The 20,544-nt window shown below is 44.7% G+C and overlaps 1 protein-coding gene across 1 annotated transcript in view; it reads right to left on the reverse strand.

Annotated features, from left to right (window-relative positions):
- AK9 (adenylate kinase 9) overlaps positions 1 to 20,544 on the reverse strand; it is a gene marked incomplete at both ends in the record, with an annotated part of 106,867 nt that overhangs the window by 68,318 nt on the left and 18,005 nt on the right. The window contains 8 exons of the mRNA XM_080938205.1: positions 615 to 771; positions 5,008 to 5,156; positions 8,035 to 8,127; positions 8,212 to 8,310; positions 12,296 to 12,440; positions 14,320 to 14,500; positions 14,582 to 14,721; positions 20,331 to 20,429. Of these exons, the coding sequence (XP_080794331.1) occupies positions 615 to 771; positions 5,008 to 5,156; positions 8,035 to 8,127; positions 8,212 to 8,310; positions 12,296 to 12,440; positions 14,320 to 14,500; positions 14,582 to 14,721; positions 20,331 to 20,429 (1,063 nt within the window). The remainder of the gene's footprint in view (positions 1 to 614; positions 772 to 5,007; positions 5,157 to 8,034; positions 8,128 to 8,211; positions 8,311 to 12,295; positions 12,441 to 14,319; positions 14,501 to 14,581; positions 14,722 to 20,330; positions 20,430 to 20,544) is intronic.

Below are 20,544 nucleotides of genomic sequence, written 5' to 3' on the forward strand. Positions count from 1 at the left end.
GCAGTCTGTCTTAAGTACTTTTTTGAAAGGCATAAGTTTATATTATATGTAACAAATAATAAAAACATGGAAATACATATTCCCCCTGAAAGCTCTCATTTCAAATATATTTATTTGTGCGTGTGCGCGCACACGTGAATGGGCAGTCAGAGGACAACTTATGAGAGTTGGTTCTCTCCTATTGTATAGATCGTATGCATTGAACAGGTTTGGCTGCACCAACCTCCACTCCACCGTCTCTCAAATATGGTTTCTTAAGAGTTGAAGTGATAGATTATTTAAATTTAGCACCAGCATTGACCCTACCTTCAGGATTGTACACAGGGCTCATTTACAAGTTACAGTCACTGACTGAGGACGGTCGGCTGAATTCCCAGCTCCAAAGAACAACTGCTGATGCCTGCCAGAAGGTTCAGGCACGTAGCGTATTATGCAGGTCACTTTCTCGAAGGAGAAGCCTGTCTCCTCACCTCATGTCTATAGGCAGTCCTAGCTGCACTTGTCACAGGACTGGTATCTACACCTAAGGGGAGGTCTCCGCTTTCTATTTTAACCAAACTAACTGTAAGCAATAAACATTTTATTTTAACTTGAAATGATAAGTATTTACCCACCGTTGCTTTCTGCATCGGATAAGAAGACAATCAGATCAGGTATAAGGGCTTTTTCTGCTAAGGACATCCACAGCTCTCGAATTAAAGGGAAGTTCTTCACAACCCATCCTCCATATTTTGGGGCACCAGGGAACCTATTCGTGTTGTCTTCTGTTGCCTGTGAAAATGCACATTGACAGCACCATAAGTCCGCAGCTCACTGATTTGTGATGTTGTCTTGTAGAACTCCAGCAAGCGCCTTCTCAGTCCTGACTTTGAGGAGAAAATAAGAGTGGCTTGACTTTAAGATGTAAATAAATAAAAATACATTTAAAAAAGTGAGGGTCAGTTTCGAAGTAATAAAAATTGAGTTTTACTACTTTTAAAAACAAGGAACAGATTTTTACTAAACGTAACCGTGACCTTTTGCTCTCAATCCGTAGCGCCAAATGCGTCTGGAGTCAGAAGGTCTGGCTCGGGCTTTAAGCTGCATCTCTACCACGTTTCTGTGCACCGTGGTCTCTGAATTATTTGAGGAGAGAGCTCCTGCCCCAGCTCGATGTTCAGGTACCAGTCTTTCTCTCCAGTGTGGGAGGGGAGAGTTTCTCAAGGCGGTAGAAGTGAACGCACAAACTCTGGCAGGTTCTCGGGGGAGTTTTCTTCAGCCCCCTCCTCTCACGGTCAGTGCTCACTTCACACATATGGAAATCAGAGACACGCATCTGCGACCACAGCAACCTTTAAACACGTCTGTGTGCTCTCAGGGGGATGCAGAGTGCTCGAATCAAGAGGGACAATAAAGTCCTTGGGCTGCCGCAGATTGAGAACCTTAGGCTTTTTTTTTTCCCCTTTTAGTCTGAGAAAAAATATGTCTTTTGGAAAATGAAAAGAAATTGAACTTTGAAAGATTTCACACAAGAGAATATGGAAACAAAAGAGAAGCTGTAAAGAAGATGTGGAAGTGATTCCTAATAAAAATATTAGTTGCCAAGTTTCAAAAACAAAAACATGAAAACAATATTAAGATGTGATTTAGGATACCTGTTCCTTTCAAGTTTAAAAGTTTTTACTTTAATTTTTTTAAATAAATTCTTTATTGTTATTGTGTGTGAGTGTGTGCAGGGGTGTGTGTCCTGAAGTCAGAGGACAGCTTTCAGGAGCTGGTTCTCTCCTTCCACCGTGGGGTCTGTGGATGGGACTCTGGTCACCAGGCTTGCACGGCCTGTGCATTTCCTGACGAGTCGCCCCATCAGGCTGCTTTCAGCTTCGAAGCTGTAGAGGCTTCGGCTTGTTTTACCATGTGAGCCTTAATTTATCGAAATCTTTCCCACACAAGTTAGTATTTAGCATCCTTATAGAAAGTATTAAGCAAGGGAGATGTTTATATATAAGATATATTATACAAGATATATATATATATTGTGTGTGTGTGCACATGTACACCTGCATGCCAGAAGAGGACACCAGATCCCATTACAGATGGTTGTGGGCCACCATGAGGTTGCCGGGAATGAACTCAGGACCTCTGGAAGAGCACTTAGTGCTCTAACTCTCTGAGCCATCTCTCCAATCTCCTATATATTTTCTTAGGTTATATTTCCAGAAGATGCCACATTGCTTCCAGAGACATCTCTTTCAGTTTCCACTCTTTTCTGGCTGTCTTTGGGACGGTTACTATTGCTGTGACGAAACACCATGGCCAAAAGCTAGTTGTGGAGGAAAGGGTTTATTGGCCCCACACTTCCACATTGCAGTCAGTCTTTGCAGAAAGTCAGGACAGGAACTCAAACAGGACAGGAACCTGGAGGCAGAAGCTGATGCAGGCCATGGAGAGGTGCTGCTCACTGGCTTGTTCCTCAAGGCTTGCTTATTCTACTTTCTTATAGACCCCAGGATCCACCAGCCCTGGGACAGCCCCACCCACAATGGGCTGGGCTCTCCCCCATCAATCACTAATTGAGAAAATGCCTTACAGCCGGATCTCATGGAGGCATTTTCCTCAGGTGAGGTTCCCTCCCTTTGAATAACTCGTCTGTGTTGAGTTGACCTAAGACCAGCCAGCAAAATGGCTCTATCACCATGGCTTCACGAGGACTAGTGATTGATTAAATAAAAGCTGAGAAAGTATATCTGTTGCTATTCTGTATTGAAATTTAAACTTACCTTTCTTGAAGGTTTTCTGCTTTGTCACGATGTTCATTTTTGTGTGCTTGTGTATGGATGTGTGTTTTGGTACATAGTTTATTTCTGTGTGTTTCTGTATGGATGTGTGTTTCATATCCACATTTTTTCTGTGTATTTATGGATGTGTGCATGTGAGTGCAAGAGTTCACAGAGGCCAGAAAAAAACTGTCCTGGAACAGTTATGATCGGCCCAACATGGCTTCTGCAAGAACAGCAAATGCTCTTATCCACGGAGCCATTTCTCTAACTCCCTAAACTTACATACTTTTAATTAGCCACCGCTTCTCTGATGAAACACATATCTGTTTTGTAAAAGATAATAGTTTCACATTGTAATCAAGGCTGGCCTGGAACTCACTACGTAGACTTGGTTGTCTTGGAACTGAAGATGATTCTCCTGCCTTAGTTTGTCAAGAGGTAGAGTTACTCATAGGAAGGTACTGGTCATTAAACAGCCTCTCCATTGAAATTTGCTCTTGAGAACGTCTTCGTTCTAATTGTCCTGGAGTCCTGCAGTATAGCGAGGCTGGATCTACAATGCCTCCTACATTCTCTGTGTGAGTGAATAGTCCACAGCTTGGCACTATTGGGAGGTAGCACAAAGCTAATATTAGAGACCCATTGGGAGGCCATTAGAAGCTTGCTTTTGAGGAGGACGGGGTACCCATTCCTTTCCTCATGCTCTTGTTTGCTTCCTGGTTATGAGATGAGGATATTTGGTCACCATGATGCACTTTCTCTTCTCAGGCTAGTCAAGGTAGAAGACCTGGTTTGTTTGTTGGTTTGTTTGTTTGTTTGTTTGTTTATTTATTTATCTATCTATTTATTATGGGCTGAAGACCAAACCCAGGACCTTACACATGCTAGATAAGCATTCTGCCATTAAGTTCCATCCCTGGCTTGTTAGAAAACATTTCTACAGAGAACTGCAAGATACTGGAGAGAGTCTTCAGAAAATCCATACTATATTTTCCTAACCCTGGTATCTAGCATAATACAGAGACTAGCAGGTGCAGGCTGCTTTTGCAAACGGGTACTTTAAAGGACAAATGATTGTTAGAAGACCCTAAAGAGACTGGTTTGAAAGGTGTGAGAGAGCTCAGAAGTGCTGAGGGGCTCCGAGGAATCGGCCACCGAGTGAGTTATAAAGCACTTCTGTCGTCTCCTGTGATAAACATCTCATTCTTACTTCTTTTTGTGAGGCAGGGTCTTATGCTTATCCCAGGCTGACCTGTCTATGTAAATTAGGCTGGCCTTGAATTAGTCCACGATACTCTCCCTCAGCCTTCTGAACGCCAGGATTACGGGGATAAGCTCCCATGCCCAGAGTTTCTCACATAATAGTTTAAAATTCAATAATCATGCAGCAATGGAGAGGTTCACCGAGAGTCCAAAACTGCCTCATTCATCTTGCTTGCTCTGAATGCTTATCTGAGATTGTCGCACAATATCCACCTTATGAGAGCTTGCCCTTTACAAAGGACAGCTTGCCCATTTACAAATGGGCGTGGCACCATTGCTGTGGGCATGGCATTTGAGGCTTTTTTCCCATTTGGAGTGAAAAATTACTCGTTTCCACCTTCCCCACCAACACATGCTCAGGATGGTTGGATAAAGTTAGTTAGCCACGTGACAAAACTGATCTCAGCCTCCGACTGCTTAGCTCGTGGACGGAATATCTAACAGAGGCACTGGCTTTATAGACTCCATCTTTCCATTAACTGGACTAAACCAGAGACAATAAAAGTTAACTATTTCAGAACTGATTAAATCATACCACTTAATCTTGTTGATGATTGCAAATCTTACAGCAAGTACCAGCAATTGTTCACTGGCGTAATTCACGAACGACAGCATTGGAGCTGTCGGTAGCAGATAGTTCTCGAAGAAGAACCATTCTTTACTGGGGAGATAGCTGCACAAGGGATTCCATGTTCCAGTTGGCAGCCCACACCCATGCACATGTGCAGCAAAAACTAGTCATTTTTTAAAGACACAGACATGGGAAAACATGTGTTTGTGAGGGTATGGAGAGGGAAAGCCAGGGGACAGTTACAATCATATTTCATTGTGGTCATGTATAAAACTCCTCAAAAATAAAGAAACAGGAAAAAATTATCTTGGCAAAAAGATACATAAATTTGAAGAGTACAATAGCATTCAAACAAACACCGAATCAATATGCTCTTAGTTTCTAAGTCCATGGTAAACATTAAATGAAATATTTCACCTCTTTGATGACTTCCTCCAGTATTTCAGCCTGTTTATCAAATGGCTGCTCGAAGTTCAATTCCTTGGCATGTTTCAGAGTATCCTCTATCATGGCAAACACCTCTGGGTGTTTTTCAGTCACCTCTACTATCGACTCTTCTGTGGAGACTAAAAATCAAACGAGTTACCCTAAACTTCTGTCCCAGGCTCGGGGACACTGTTATCTGTGATAAGGAAAGTCTTGACTCTGTGTTACTCTAGCACCTGCTAGAGGTTGGGAGAAGGACCAGCAGCCACGGAATTGCAAGTGAGACGTGACAGGAAGCCTGTGTGCATCCGTATGAAAGTCGTGGAAAGGAAGGATTCTGTCGAGGGGGCAGGGGAGGGGCTCGAGCATGCAGGAGTGAAGGCAAATGAAAGCGTCAAAGGGAAGGCTCCACAGAACAAGATGAATAGTTTCACTCACGAACAAGTGCCCGTACAGCTGAGCTGGGCAGTGGCAGGCCAGCTGGAGCTGGTTGGAAAAATTTTGGCACAGACTTGATTTTTGCTTATTCCTGGCAGGACTGAGGGGGCACCGGGTGACTCTACCATTTAACTATGTGTCTACCCCTTCAGCAAGGCATGGATGCTTGGCAGCCCCCCCTCACCCTACTGCTTCCGAGATTTCCAGTCTTGTTTTGGAGCCACTGCTGCTTTGGGCCTCCAACTACTGGAACCTCTGGTCCAGAGCCCAATGGCTCTCAGGTTAAAAGCTTCCAGAGGGCAGTTGCCTCCTGCCCACTTTGCCTTAAAATGTGCTCAGAGAAGAAAGAGACACAGTTCCTCAAGATGCAGAACCGAAGTCTCGAGAACCGTGGGGAGAGGGGTGGGTGAAGAAAAGCCAGGTAAGGGTGGTACAAGGACCAAGCTGCCCTGTACTCGTACAGCAGCATTCTGTGTTGAGGCCACGCATGCGCCCAGGTGGAAGCACTACTTCCCAACTTTCCTTATGGCTTGGAGAGTTAGTGAAATGCAAATGGGTTTGGGTGAGGGGAGGTTTTGTTGTTGTCCTTGTTGTCGTCGACTTTCCTGAGAGCTCTTTTGTACTCTTTTCCTTTTTCCATTTTAATGTGTGTGCATTAGACACATATGTATAGGCACATGCATGTGTGTTTATGTATGTACATGAGCGTGGAGGCCAGAGGTTGATGTTGGGAATCCTTTTAGTAAAACCTGGAACTCCTTAGTATGGTCAGTCTCCCTAGCCAGCTTGTTCTGGGGAGCCTCTGTCTCTGTCATCTGAGGGTGGGATTATAGGTGTCACTGCCACCCCCACATGAGGCATCTGCGTGCATCCGAAGACCTGAACTCTGGTGCCCACCTTTGTGCATTTAGTACTTTAAGCACTGAGCCATCTCTTCAGCCCTGGTGCACACTTGTGCATCAGTACTTTAACCACTGAGCTATCCCTTCAGCCCTGGTGCATGCTTGGGAATCTAGTACTTTAACCACTGAGCCACCCAGCCTTGTCTGCCAGTTTTTTAAGAGAACAGGACTAAATGAGGGCGAGTGTCTATCTCTTGCTTTGTACCCTCTTTCTGCTATGACAGGAGAGCAGAAACCATGCCGTGGATTACCATGGTAGCCACATACCAAGGATGACAGAGCATCTATTTTCCAAATGTTCTTCTCACCAAAACAACTTATTGTGTTATTTTTCCTGTGTTCATGCATGTCCAGTTGTTCATACTATAGTATCCCTTAAAGACAACGGTAAGTTGAGAGTGCTTGGGCCGGGGGAGAGTTTAACTAGAATAAGCAAGGTCTTGGGTTTGATACCCAACACAAGTGTGTGTGCGAACACACACACACACAGACACACACACACACCACAGAGAGAGAGAGAGAGAGAGAGAGAGAGGAGAGAGGAGAGAGAGAGAGAGAGAGGCACATTGTGTGTAATAGTGGTTTTGTTTTTTAAATCATATATTTTTTCTTCTAAATTCCAAAGGAGATCCTGGCTTCTTGGAAGACCACATTTAAGAGCACTGACTTTCCCTTGTCTGAACTCTGCTTCTCTTCTTAGTGAAGATCTCAGGACCTCTCGTTAACTGTGGACATGCTACTGGTTTCTTTTCCATCTCTGGACAAAACATTGCTAAGAACTTAAGCTGAGCATTAAAACAATACATGCTTGGATTCTGAATGGGAGTTCAGTATGGGCTCAGGGACCCAGAACTCATGGTTGTGACATATAATTCAGGTTAGGGCCATAATGTTCAAATAGGTAAACATAGCTGTCAGTAGAAAGAACAAGGATAATATCTACGAAGGACACTTGGTCCACAAAGGGGAAGGACAGTCTGGGGAAAGGGCTGGAGATTGCTGAGAGAAGTCACCAGGATCAAGAGGTGGGGTGGGGCTCCCAGCAGCCACTTGATGTTCTGAAAGTGTGTGTGTGTGTGTGTGTGTGTGTGTAAAAGAGCAACACACGTGCGTTTCTAACTATGCCCAGTCAGTTCTTACTAGCTTGAAATGATAGCCAGGAAAAGCACGTGTGTTTGACTCAATAGGAGGAGACGCATGCGATAAGTCAACTGCACTATACATCGGATTATCGAGATCAGCAGCAGCAAAACCAACCTAACAGAAAACTATTACAGAAACCAGAACACAAGAGCAAAACCTTTAAATCTCAGACATAAAGATAAATCTTAGAAGTAAATAATAGAAAAGTAATTAGTTGATTTTGGAAAATGCCTCCATTGGTCCTAAAATATAAAAATGACTTTGTAGACAAACTACTCAATTTTGAGGAAAAAAAACCTGAAAAATAGGGGACGAACAGAGGTTGTTTTTGAAGAAATAAAATAATAGATTGATAAATCTAGTCTGTGCTGTAACTGTCCCATTGACATCTTCAAAAGTGAAGCCTGGCTTTTCCCCCCTTCTGATGGTTTTCTTTCCTTTTTGTGTGTTTAGTTTTGAGTTCCCATAGGACAGCTGAATAGAAAACAAATGGACTAAGATCCTTAGAGGTTTTCCTGGCAGCTCATTTTCTTACCTTTGGTGTCTCCAGAAATGGCGTGCTCCGACTTTTTCTTGTCTTCCTGGCCCATCTCTAAGGTACTTACTGTCTTGGAGCCTTGAGTGGTTGCTGTGGCAAAAGAAGACATGTTATTGGCTCGATACACACGCTAGGCGGGACCTTCACTGATGGTGTGAGGCAGTGAGTTTTTACCAGAGTCGTCCAAAGAAGACTGCAACTCTTCAAAACTTTTTGTCTTTTTATAATCCAGGAAGTCCTCATACTCATTTTTTGAGGCCATCTGCAGCTCCTCTGAAAGACAAATGGTTGTGTTGAAGGAAGGCGGTTGTAGAGACTGGGAGGCAGAGCGGGGATGCAACCTCATGGGAAGAACAACATTATCAACCAACATAACCCTTTAAAGCTCCCATGGACCAAAACACAAACCACTGAACACACATGGAGAGACCTATTGATCCAGGTGCATGAGTAGCTGAAGATAGCAGTGTCTGGCATCAATGTGAGAAGAGGCCTTTGGTCCAGGGGATTTCCCCAGTGTAGGGGAATGCCAAGGCAATGGGGTGGAGAGGGTGATTAGGAGGGAGTGCACCTTTGTGAAGGCAAATAGAGGGGGGAATGGGAGCGGGAGGGGGAAAGGGATAACATCTCAACTGTAAATACAGAGTATCTAATAAAAAAAAAGTTACTGATCGAGTCAGACAGACTGGGTTTTGGTTCTGACTGTTCTGTAAGGGCTGTGTCTCCTATTTTCTTAGGCCAAATGAAGATGGTTAAATTTAAAGCATTTGAAGGCGTTAGCTGGTGTGGACGCAGGAAGTCTGCTCTCTGTTGGTGGCTAAACTTTGTTTCATTAGATATATTTTGTGATTTAAAAACTGTCACTAGTCTCCCCTGACAATTATTCTTAAATATATGTGGGGTTAGAGCTCTAAAATCAGAAGTGTTGAGGTTAATTTTATTGTCAGACTTGGAATAGTCCATGAATTTACCAGGGTTTTTAAGTTCACAGGAGATAGGAAACTATCTACTTGTATGTCCCAGTGGGGAAGACATTTTATGAAAAGTTTCAAAACTTACGTTTTATTCTCATAATTTCATGTAAAAGGAATTACTACAGATTGTAACAGCATGAGAGACAGACTTAAGCTCTAATTTAGTGTCTTCACTTTGACAAGCTCCGCTCAACACTACAGCACCCTGCTCCCATGTTGTGTGCCCTATCTCTCCTTACATGTTTCCCTCCCTCCCCCTCTCTCTAATTTCTTCTCCCTCTCTCCCTCCTTTCTTCCTTCCTCTCTCCCTCCTTCCTTCCTCCACACTCTTTTCCTCTCTCCTCCCTCCCTCTTCCCCTCCCTCCCTCCTTCCTTCACTCTCCTTCCCTCCCTCCTTCCTTCACTCTCCTTCCCTCCCTCCTTCCTCCTTCCCTCCCTCCTCCTTTCTTCCCTCCTTCCTCCCTCCCTCCTTTCCTCCTTCCTCCTTCCTTCCCTCCTTCTTCCCTCCCTCCTTCCCTCCCTCCTCCCCTCCTTCCTCCTTCCTTCCCTCCTTCCTCCCTCCCTCCCTTTTTCCCTCCCTCCTTCCCTTCCTCCCTCCCTCCTTCCTCCCTCTGTCTCTTCCCTCCCTCCATCTTTCCCCTTCTCATTTCTTTCCTTCCTCCACCCCTCCCTCCTTCTTTCCTCTCTCCTTCCCTCCCTCCTTCCCTCCTCCTTCCCCCTTCCTTCCCTCCCCCTTCCCTCCCTCCCTCCCTCCCTCATCTCCCTCTTTTATCTCTCCATCTCTACTAAAATGTAAGCACTAAGAGAGTGGGAACTCTTGCCATCTGTCTACTGCAGAGAAAATACTCAAGTGTTAGTTGAAGGACTCTGACTTCTGGGCTAACAGTCCCCTTTCTCCTCTGGCTTTAAGTGATCATAGGCATAATTTACATTTAGATTTTGTATTTTGAAGGTTATATACTAAACCTATAAATTCCATCTGGATCATCTGGACTGACATTGGGTGCCACGCCATCTCAATCCTGGCTCTTAAAAAAAGATTCTTCGGGTAGAAAGATGGATTCTTGTAGCAGCTCGTGGGCTAATTAGAAACAAGACGGGCAGCGCAAGAAGGCAGGCATGCTCTTGTGTGGTCAGAGTACAGTGAGTGAAGCGGATGCTTCTGCTCACCAAATGACTATGAACTAGTTAAACTGTGGCTGCTGAGACAAGGTGTGCAACAGGCAGGATTGTAAACCTCATTTACCATGACTACAGAAGATGAATCCTAGGAACCCAAACATGGCTGATGTTGAAGTACAGCATGGTTGGTCAAACAGGTTAAAGCATAAAGAACTTTAAGGTTATCTTGCTAGATGCTGACAAGATAAAAAAAATAATTCTTAAGGAGAAACACGGAGAGAGCCTTTCAATTACATGTAGTGGGGTGGGCTGGCCACTAAGTGTCTAAGAGCCTTCTAGAGGGCTTGCGTTTGGTTTTCAGCACCCACGTCGGACTGCTCGCCACCCTCTACTCTACACAGTGATGTAAACCTCAGACATTCACCGCCGTCACCGTGGGCAAGTTCTGCAGCCGCTCCTTTCATGTGCATTCCTCCATCCACCAAAATCAAAGATTTACTTAAAAATCTCACTTTAAAACTTAAAACTTTAAAAAAGATTGAGTTTGTAGATCTTTTGCGAGGACGACATAGGTCATGTATGCAAGGAAGCTGGCATAACTTTATCAGGTCATCATGCTGAATAAACACCATGTATCATTATTTCTATAGTGATCATGTTTGATCAGGAAAAGAATATTGGAATGGGTACACAGAAGGCTGTACAGTGTGGTGTTATGCTTCCGGAGGCTCTACGAAACGTAACCGTGGCAAACTGAATCTAGTCCTCAATGATTGGAGTTGGTCTCAGAGTTTGGCTAGATCTTTATGTGGGACCTTAAAGACACAGAAATGGCTGAAGTCAGATTCAGAGACTTTCCAGTCATCTTCTAAGGCTGTGATAGCCCACCTGTGCCTGGCAAAATACAATGGCCCAGAGTAATTCTCAGAAAAACCGCAGAATATACTGACTGATAGCCACCTGGCCCTCTAGAAAGCCCTAGATAGGGTCCTGACCCATGTCATAGTTAGCTCATGCTCTAATCACCCAATTCTGAGAAACAAAACAAGGATGAAAACCCACAGAATTTGCTAGCTGACAGCCACAAGGTCTCATAGAAAAGACCCAAAGATACATCAGTAGCCTAAACCCCCTCATCCAATGAATCCAAAGGTCACTGTAACCCACCAATGCAATGTCACCACCCCATGTCGTTGCTGAAATCTGCCCGCTGTAAAGAATAAAAGATGTGTGCTTTTTCAATTCGGGGCTGACTCTCCCTTCGAGCATGAGCAACCCCATGTACATGGAATTAAACCTCCTGCCATTGCAGCGGTCTGTTGTCTAATTGTGTCCTGTGGGTAGCGCTCCTGAGCTAGGACTCCTCAGAGTCTTACAACATTTAAATGTGGAAAAGATCTCACACAGCGCAGCGCTGACTCGAGGTTGTTCTGTTAGTACAGGCATGGTGGCTCACATGTGTGATCCCAGGACTCAACAGAACGGAGGAGGAGGAGGAGGCCTGGAGGTTCAAGCTCAGGGGTAGCCTGGACTATATAGTTCCAGGCTAGACATACATGTGTCTGTATGTGTATGTGCGAATGCGAACGTTAATATGCATGCATGTGTGTGTATGAAAACAACTAGAGATATAAATTTTACTGAACCCCTCTATGAATTACAAGAATCGTCACAAAATTAGAACTGTCATTTTTTCTAGAGAAAAACAAGCAGAGACCACGTTTGTGTTGATCCTGAAAAATCATGGGCAGCAGTGAGGGATTGGTGGGGAGCTGGGTCTTGGGAAGGAGGAATCAAGTGTCTTCTCTGTACTTGCTGGTTAGCTTTACAGCCATTTAACTACCACCAGTGCAATGAGAGAACTGTGGAGACTCATCATTCAAGCTTCCTCTCTATCTAGATGCACAATTGGCAAAGACACTGAAATGGGCAGGCCTAAGCCCCGCCCTTGGCTGGCAGGTGTGGCCATTCACTGAGACACATGGCTGAAGCCCCGCCCTTGGCTGGCAGGCGTGGCCATTCACTGAGACACATGGCCGAAGCCCCGCCCTTGGCTGGCAGGCATGGCCAATCACTGAGACACCTGGCTGAAGCCCCGCCCTGGGCTGGCCAGGCGTGGTCATTCATTGAGACATGTGGCTTATGGAAGGACAGTGGCTCACCTCGGGTTTTGGCTTGCATCTCATTCAGAAGCCTCTCTTTCACGACTTTGATGGCTGCGTTAGTGGCTTCACTTATGGTGTCTTTTATTAGCTTTTCACGGGCACTGTCGAAGCGTGGCTGAACAAGCTTGGCATAGTCAATTACCTGCAGAAACAATCAAGACAAATAGGTCACAAGGTACTGTGGACATAAAACATTTCCTATCCATCCACCCACCCACTCACTCCACCCACCCATCCATTCATCTACCTCCCCCTCCTCCCTCCCCCTCCCCCTCTCCACCTACCTATCTATGTCTCTACCTATTTACCTGCCTCCTAAAAACAGAAACTACTTGAGGCATCTTTGGACTTGGGTACAGAATTCACTGACTTAAGGAAAAAAAATCCCATTTTATTTTCAAATTTTAGATATGTGTGTATATGTGGGGTATAGATGTGTGGGTGTATTCACATGGCTGCTGGCGCCTGTAGAGGTCAGGGGTCAGACCCCCTGGAGCTGGACTTACAGGTCACCTGATGTGGGTGCTAGGAACTGAATTTGGACCCCAGAAAGAGCAAGTGCTGTTCTTCACCACTGAGCCATCTCTCCAGCCACCTATTCTTAATAATAATAATGATTGATTATTTTATGTGTATGCATTGTTTGACTTCATGCACCATGTGAGTGCTTGGTGCCCTCAGAGGTCAGAAGAAGGCATTAGGTCCTCTGAAACTAGAGTTGTGAATGCTCATGCACTACTGGGTAGGTACTGGGCCCCCAAACCTGGATCCTCTGCTAAAACATTAAGTGCTCTTAAGCAAGAAGCCATTGCTTCAGCCCCTCGTTTTCTTCCTGTACCCTCATGTGTGCTGTGCTCCACATGCGTGCATTGCCCTCAGAGTCACAGATGGAACCGCTGACATGTGCAAAGAAACAGAAGAGTAATGCAGGGAAAACAAAGCTTGGGCTCTCCTCAGTTAGTGTGTTGTGAGCAGTACTCAATACTGTGTGAGTCTGTTGCACGCATGCACTTATTCTTGCTCTGGAAATCCAACTGACTGGTTGGTCGGACTGTTGTTGGCACATAAGATTATGCATATGCCCTTGCACCTTGAGTAGATAATTCCAAACTACTCCACTAACCTACAACCCCCGTTAGCTGACTGTAGGAGCTGTTGTTATTCCACAACCCCCGTTAGCTGACTGTAGGAGCTGTTGTTATTCCACAACCCCCGTTAGCTGACTGTAGGAGCTGTTGTTATTCCACAACCCCCGTTAGCTGACTGTAGGAGCTGTTGTTATTCCACAACCCTGCCAACTCTTCCTAGAGCAAATCCCCCTAATTTTAACTATGCTGGTGTATATCTCATAATGTCTCGGTTACCTAATGACTAGGGAGGTCAAACATCTCCATGTTTATTGGCCACTCAGATATTGCCTTTTTGAAATGGGTATTCATCTATTTTGACTATTTTTTTTATTGTATTTCTTATATTTTGGAAGTTTCTTACAGTGTACATGTGTGGGTGCCATTTTGTTATATAAACAGTGTGGATATTTTCTACCATTTTGTGGGTCACTGTTCCACTTTACTGGCACTTGCCCCCTTTTACATCTCTGGTTTCTGATGTTTTCATTTTAAATCTACTGCTTCCCCTTCTTTCCCATAGGCTAAGAGGTTTTTTGTTTTTGCTTTTTTACCTTGTTTATTTTTACAAAAAAAAAAAAAAAAAAAAACAAAATTTTGTTTCATTGCTTCTTTGTATTTTATCTTTTACTCTCCACTTCTTCCCTAACCCCTGTTAGTGCTTTTGGGTTTGGCTAGAACTTGCAAAAGACTTGGGGGCTTGTAAAAACTGTGGGTGTATCCTGATATGGATGTGTCTGGAGGGCAAGATTGTCCCTGTCTCCCCCCCCCCATCTTCCTGAGGCTCCCTCTGTCAATCCCGGGGATGCCTCCCCCACACCAACCCCAGTGCCCCGTATAAAGTTGAGACAACTAAACTTCTACAGATTAAAACCAGGCCTCTACAATCGTTACCTTTGCTTTGAAGTGTTCTGCAATCAGGTTGGCCAGTGTCGTTTTTCCGACGTGCTCAGGTCCAAACAAAAAGACTTTGCACGGGGGCAGCGGCATAGGTGGCAGCAGGAAGGAACGGGGGTTCAGTGAGAACAGTTTTAATGTTTCTTCAGAAGAAAGGCAGTACATTTTCCCTAGAAAACTTAAAACCACACCGTGAGAATAAATAATTGCAAAATACCACTGGCAGCTTTAAAGTGTAGGCTTTGGAAAGCTTACTGACCTCACAGAAAAGTCTGCTGCTCCTGAATAAATGTTCCCATCCTTTAAGGCCACTGGACAAGAACGTGCCCACTTGCTTCGGTGCCATCTATACCTTGGCGCAATGAGTTTATAAGACGCCACTGTACGGAATAGCTCTTCCTGTGAACCGCAAACGCTATTCTTAGGAACACGAACCTAAGCTCTGAAGAAATCAGTGTTACCAAATATCTACCTTTATTTGATAGCACTTTACTATTTAAGAAACCGTTTGCAACATGCATTTTGGCTTGGGGGTGTGTGGTGATTTGAATATGTTTGGCCCAGGGAGTGGCACTATTAGGTGTGGCCTTGTTGGAGTAGGTGTGGCTTTGTGGGAGGAAGTGTGTACCTATGGCCTATGCAATGAAATCCTCCTTCTAACCACAGGGGAGCCAGCCTGCTCCTGGCTTCCTTTGGATGAAGATGTAGAACTCTCAGCTCCTCCAGTGCCATACCTGCCTGGATGCTGCCATGCTCCTGCCTTGATGATAATGGACTGATCCTCTGAGCCTATAAGCCAGCCCCAATTAAAGTTGTTCCTCATAAGAGTTGCTTTGGTCATGGTATCTGTTCACAGCAATGGAAACCCTCAGACAGAAGTTGGTACCAGAAGTCAGGTATATAACCTGTGATGACCCTTTTGTTTGGAAGAATTCGGATTTGGGGATTTTGGGTTTGGGAATGGTTTAAGTGAGTCTTAATGTACCATCCTAGTAGGAATATGGAAAACATTGGTTCTGACAGTGATTTGAACTGTGTAGACCTGGAGCAAGATGTTTCAGTGGATAAGAATTTTATTATATGGCCTAGAGACTGTTTTGTGATATTTTGGTGAAGAACATGGCTGCTTTTTACATTGTTCAAAGAGTCTGCCTAAGACTAAGGTGAAGAGATTTAGATTAGTTGCTTTGACAAAGGAAGTTTCATAAAAGGTTGGTATAAATTATGTTATGTGGTTATTAAAGTTCACTCTTATGGTGAGTATTTTAAAGAAATGGAGCAAATTGAGAAAGGAAAAATATAAAATTTATGGTTCAAATAATGAAGGGAACTGAATCTTATGTTCTAAGAGATAACAGATTAATGAAATGGAACTTTAAAGCAAGTTCAGGCATGATGGTATACCCCTTAATCCCAGGAGACAGAGGCAAGCAGATCTCTGAGTTCAAAACCAGTCTGGTACAGAGAAAGTTCTAAGTAGAGAAAAGCTTAGGTGATAATGTAGTAGAACAAGGGGACCATGTTTCAGCCCCAGCAAGCAGCAGAACTCAGCAGTTTCAGCCATGCGGCTCTGGCTTTAGAGTCAAGATTAGAAGGGACTACTGGGATGATTGATGCTGGTCAGCTGGAGCTAAGAAATAAGCAGTGATTAAGAAGAGACAGCATCACTGAGAGCACATAGAAGCTGTGTTCTAGAGGTAACCAAGGTTGGACCTCAGGTTTCAGCTGGACTTGGTAATGTGTAAGAATCAATCAGGTGGTACTGGCTTTGAAGACATGAAGAGGTCATGGAGAGCAGCTGAGGCCTGGCACTGTGAGAGACCATGGAAGACCAAGGTGCAGTCTCAGTTGTATTTGATGGCCCAGGACTGAAGGGGTCATACAAATACGTTGAGGTTTGACATCATGAAGAGAGCCCATGACAGGCATTGGTGAAGCCTACTTGCAATGGAGACCCCAGCAGCAGTGGAGTGGATCCACCTGAGCTTTAAGTGCTACAGAGGGCAGAGCTGGAAAAGTGATGCCAGCCCTTAGGAGGATCCCAGACATGTGTGGATCCCAGAAATTGAAACAAGAAGCTGTGACACTGAAGATGCCTTGGAGACCCCAAGATGTTCGAGATGCCGGTGCCATGGGCCATCTGCTGAGGAAAGCTGATGACAGGAACCAGCTCAGGAGAAAGAAGTTTGTTGCAGTCAACAAAGATGAAAAAGAAGTTGGATAGCTGAAGAGTGCCTTGGTATCAGACATGGAGGTGCAAAGTTTGGAGTTTGCCCAGCTGTTTTCCTATTTTATTTTGAGGATTACAGTTAAGTGATTGGATAAACCTCAGAAGAGACCTTGACCTTTGGACTTTTAACAGTGTTGAGACTGCTATAAACTATGGGGGCTTTGGAAGTTGGACTAAATGTATTTTTTATTATGCTATGTTTAGGTATGGCCCCCATAGACTCATGTGTTTGAACAAGCCTATAAGGGCCAGGGAGTAAAATATGGTGGTTTGAATATGCTTATCCCAGGGAGTGGCACTATTTGGAGGTGTGGCCTTGTTGGAGTAGTGTGGTCTTGGAGTAGGTGCATCACTGTGGGCATGAAAAATGAGACCTTCCTCCTAACCACATGGGAGCCAAAAATGCTCCTTGGCTTTCTTTGTATGAAGATGTAGAACTCTCAGCTCCTCCTGCACCATGCCTGCCTGGACACAGCCATGCTCCTGCCTTGGTGATAATGGACTGAACCTCTGAACCTGTGAGCCAGTCACAATTAAATGTTGTCCTTATAAGACTTGTCTTGGTCATGGTGTCTGTTCACAGCAATGGAACCCCCAACTAAGACAAAGTTAGTTTCATTTCTTTAAAATCTGTGGTGTGTGTGTGTATGTGGTGTATGTGAGTGTGTGTGTGTGTGTGGTGTATGTGAGACAGAGAGAGAGAGAGAGAGAGAGAGAGAGAGAGAGAGTGTGTGTGTGTGTGTGCTCCTGCATGTGTTCATGCCTATGTCATGTAGAGAATGACTTGACAACTTTAGTCCTCTCCTTTCACCATGGGTTTCAGATTTTAAACTCACACTGTCAGGTTCCATGCCAAGTACCTTTATCACTTAGCAATCTCTCTTGTCCAGTTTTCAGCTCTTTAAGAAAATCTTATTAAATCTTACAGATAATCTTCTCTCATGTGGTGATAAATGTAGCAGGAAATTTTTCTATCATTTACTTCAAAAATCAGAATCTGAAAATGTCTTACTGACAAAGTTTTAAAATAAACCAGACTCTTAGTCAATACATCTGAGTGTTTTTTGTTTGGTTGGTTGGTTTCAGTAAGATGGGTCTTAGGAACTTTTATGACTGTCTACGTTTCTGGAAGGAATGCCAAAAGTAAAATCCTGGATTCTCTGATGACTCGTAGCTTAAACTCTTGAGGAACTGCTTGCTTCCTTTACAGTCCATGTGCCATTTTTCTTGTGATAACTATGTGAGTGTTCGGTGCCTGCTCAGGTCACACCGCCATGGCACCTTCCCCTTCACAGCAGCTGTGGGCACGCTATGACGTGTTGTTGCCGAGTCCCTGGCAGAGGTCCACCTGGGGGGCCTCTCTCACCTGGGGGACCTGGGTTTTATCAAAGTGCATCGGTCACACATTTTGCTCCCTGCCCCCCTTCTCTGCCTCCTTCCTAGGGATGTGCTGTGACATCTTCCCTATTCTCAAAAGATCTAAGAAGAGACCCCTCTGATTTACTCTCTTCAGACCCTTCCCCCACCCCCATGCTGTCTGTCTCTGGCAATGGAGCCTGAATTGACTCCAGAGCCCATACTGTACTTTTTCCTATCTGTCTGTCTGTCTGTGCACTAGTAACTCTTGCAATAAACCCTTTACATCTCCATAATCTCCCAGTGTGTTTCTTGAACCCTAATCTGAGACCATCCAGTATCCCAAGCAACAGTGTGAAAGTTATGTCTCCCATGCTCACTAACACTTCGCTTCCTGGTTTTTGGACATGTACCTCTGAGTATGAGGCAGGACCTCACTGCATTCTGATTATTACCATTTCCCCATGATCAGTCATGCTGAACATGTTTATATGTTCCCTTAGAATTATTAACTTTTATTATTTTAAGTTATGTGTAGGCATGTGAGAGAGCATGGGGGTGGGGGAGGGACTGAGCATGCTGGAGGGAGGGGTCCCTTGGGCTGGAGTTACTAATGATGGTGAGCAGTCTTTGGGTATTAGGAATTGAACCCAGGTCCTCTGGAAGGGCAGTGAGGCTTTTAGCCATTTCTCTAGCCCCTTTCTGTGTTCTCATTGACTAGTTATGTTTGCTCCAGAGGGATGTCTGTTCAGTTCCCTGCCACACTTATGAACGGTTTCTTCCTTGTTGGGTATCGGAGCATTCTTCATACATTCCGGTGATTTGTAGATAGTAGCCTCTGTTTACCATGTGGGTTACTTTCTCACTCGGTTGACGGTGTCTTTGGTGTGCGAAAGTTCTAGGTGGTTTTGTTATGCAGCTTCTGATGCTGCATTCTGCTGTGTTTGGCTTTAGTCAGTACTACCCCAGAAGTTCTGTTTAAAGGAGTCTGGGCATTCATATGTTTCAAAGACTTAGCCCACTGCAGTGATTCTCTGGGCATCAGTGTCTTGTTGAAAAGCTTCCATTTAGAGTCTTCTAAAACACACTGAAAGTTGTATATCAACTTGAGCCAAAGTAGCTTCATACAGTACGTTTACCTGACGTTAAAGCAAAGGCTCTCATTTTTTTTGAGGAGTCATTTTTATTTTATGTGTGTGTTTCCCTGGATGTCTATATGTGCACCTGATGTGGAAAAACTCTGCTAATTTAGGTCAAAGTCTACCATTGTCTAGATAGCTGTGTGGGGCTCAGTATGATATGGAAACTCCCTTCACTGGCAGGGCGTCCCCATCTCTGACTTTATCTGGAGAGTTCAACATGCCCTCCTACACACACACACACACACACACACACACACACACACACACACACGCTTGCACGTATGCCTCTACCTAAATAGTGTCACATGACCTCAGTTAGATTACAGGATCAACTTCCTTTCTCCTGATAAGAACACATTTGGCTGGCACCTGGGATTCCTGAAATGCTTCCCTGTGCTAATGAGGCATTCCAGTCCCTAAGCCTTCAGCCAGTGACCTTCGCCCATCCTGCATGTCCCTGTCCCTTGTCACCCAAGTTATGTAAGCCTCCAAGTAAAGTTGGCCTGCCTCCCTGTGGCTGGGTTTCTTATGTGTCTTCTATGTACTCACAAAACTTTCTGACCCCCATCTCTCTCTCTCTCTCTCTCTCTCTCTCTCTCTCTCTCTCTCTCTCTCTCTCTCTCTCTCTCTCTCTGCTTCTTTTTCCCTCGTGGATGAGCCCCAGGGGGAATGAGGGTCACACGTGCTGCCTGAGTCAGGCAGAAAGGGGGTCAGATTGCCTGGAAATGGAGTTACAGATGGACCCACCAGTGACAACTGAACTGTCTCTCCAGCCCCACAAGGCTCTCAGAATCCATTGGCTATACAATTTCATTTTGGATCATGAAGATAAACCGTTCTGATGAACACTTCAGAATTCCGGGCATCAAAGCAAAGCACCGACTAAAGCTCTCATACTGTTTCTCCAGACTCTGCCCACCTCCCTTCTGTTTCCTTCTGTTGTACCGGATTCCACCAGCAATGACCTGCTGTGACCGCTGGGTGACTTCTGCGACTGTTATTGGCCTATTTGAATTTTTGTATTTTTTACAATTCCACTATATTAAATTCCCTATGCTTATAGGCTAAGCTAGCCTTCCCAGAATGCATCATACCCTCAAGCTAACTACGTTTGTCGGTTGTTCGCACATCTTTGTTTTGTTGGAGTTAATGTCACAAATAACACTGTGCCCAGACTGTAGCTTCTTCCTAGCAGACAGTGCTCTTAGCCGCTGCACCATGTCTCCACTCCGAGGTACATCTTTGTGGAGAGCATGCGTCTGGCAGTCGGGCGAGCTTACCGTATCCACTATGTCAGTAATTTCCTCTTCCGAACTCTGAAGCTTGGTGATGATGGCTGCCCGTCTCACGTTCAAGTACTTCAGCCGCTCTACAACCGTCTGAATGTAAAGAGCAAACATTTGCATTAGTCGGCACTTGGGCATGGCAAACGTTATATAAAAGTCCTGGGATCATGCTTCTTCAGAGACCGTGTGTGGGATCTACTCCCAGTCT

The sequence above is a fragment of the Micromys minutus genome (assembly GCF_963924665.1).
Source record: "Micromys minutus genome assembly, chromosome: 25".
In the NCBI taxonomy this organism is placed as follows: Eukaryota; Metazoa; Chordata; class Mammalia; order Rodentia; family Muridae; genus Micromys; species Micromys minutus.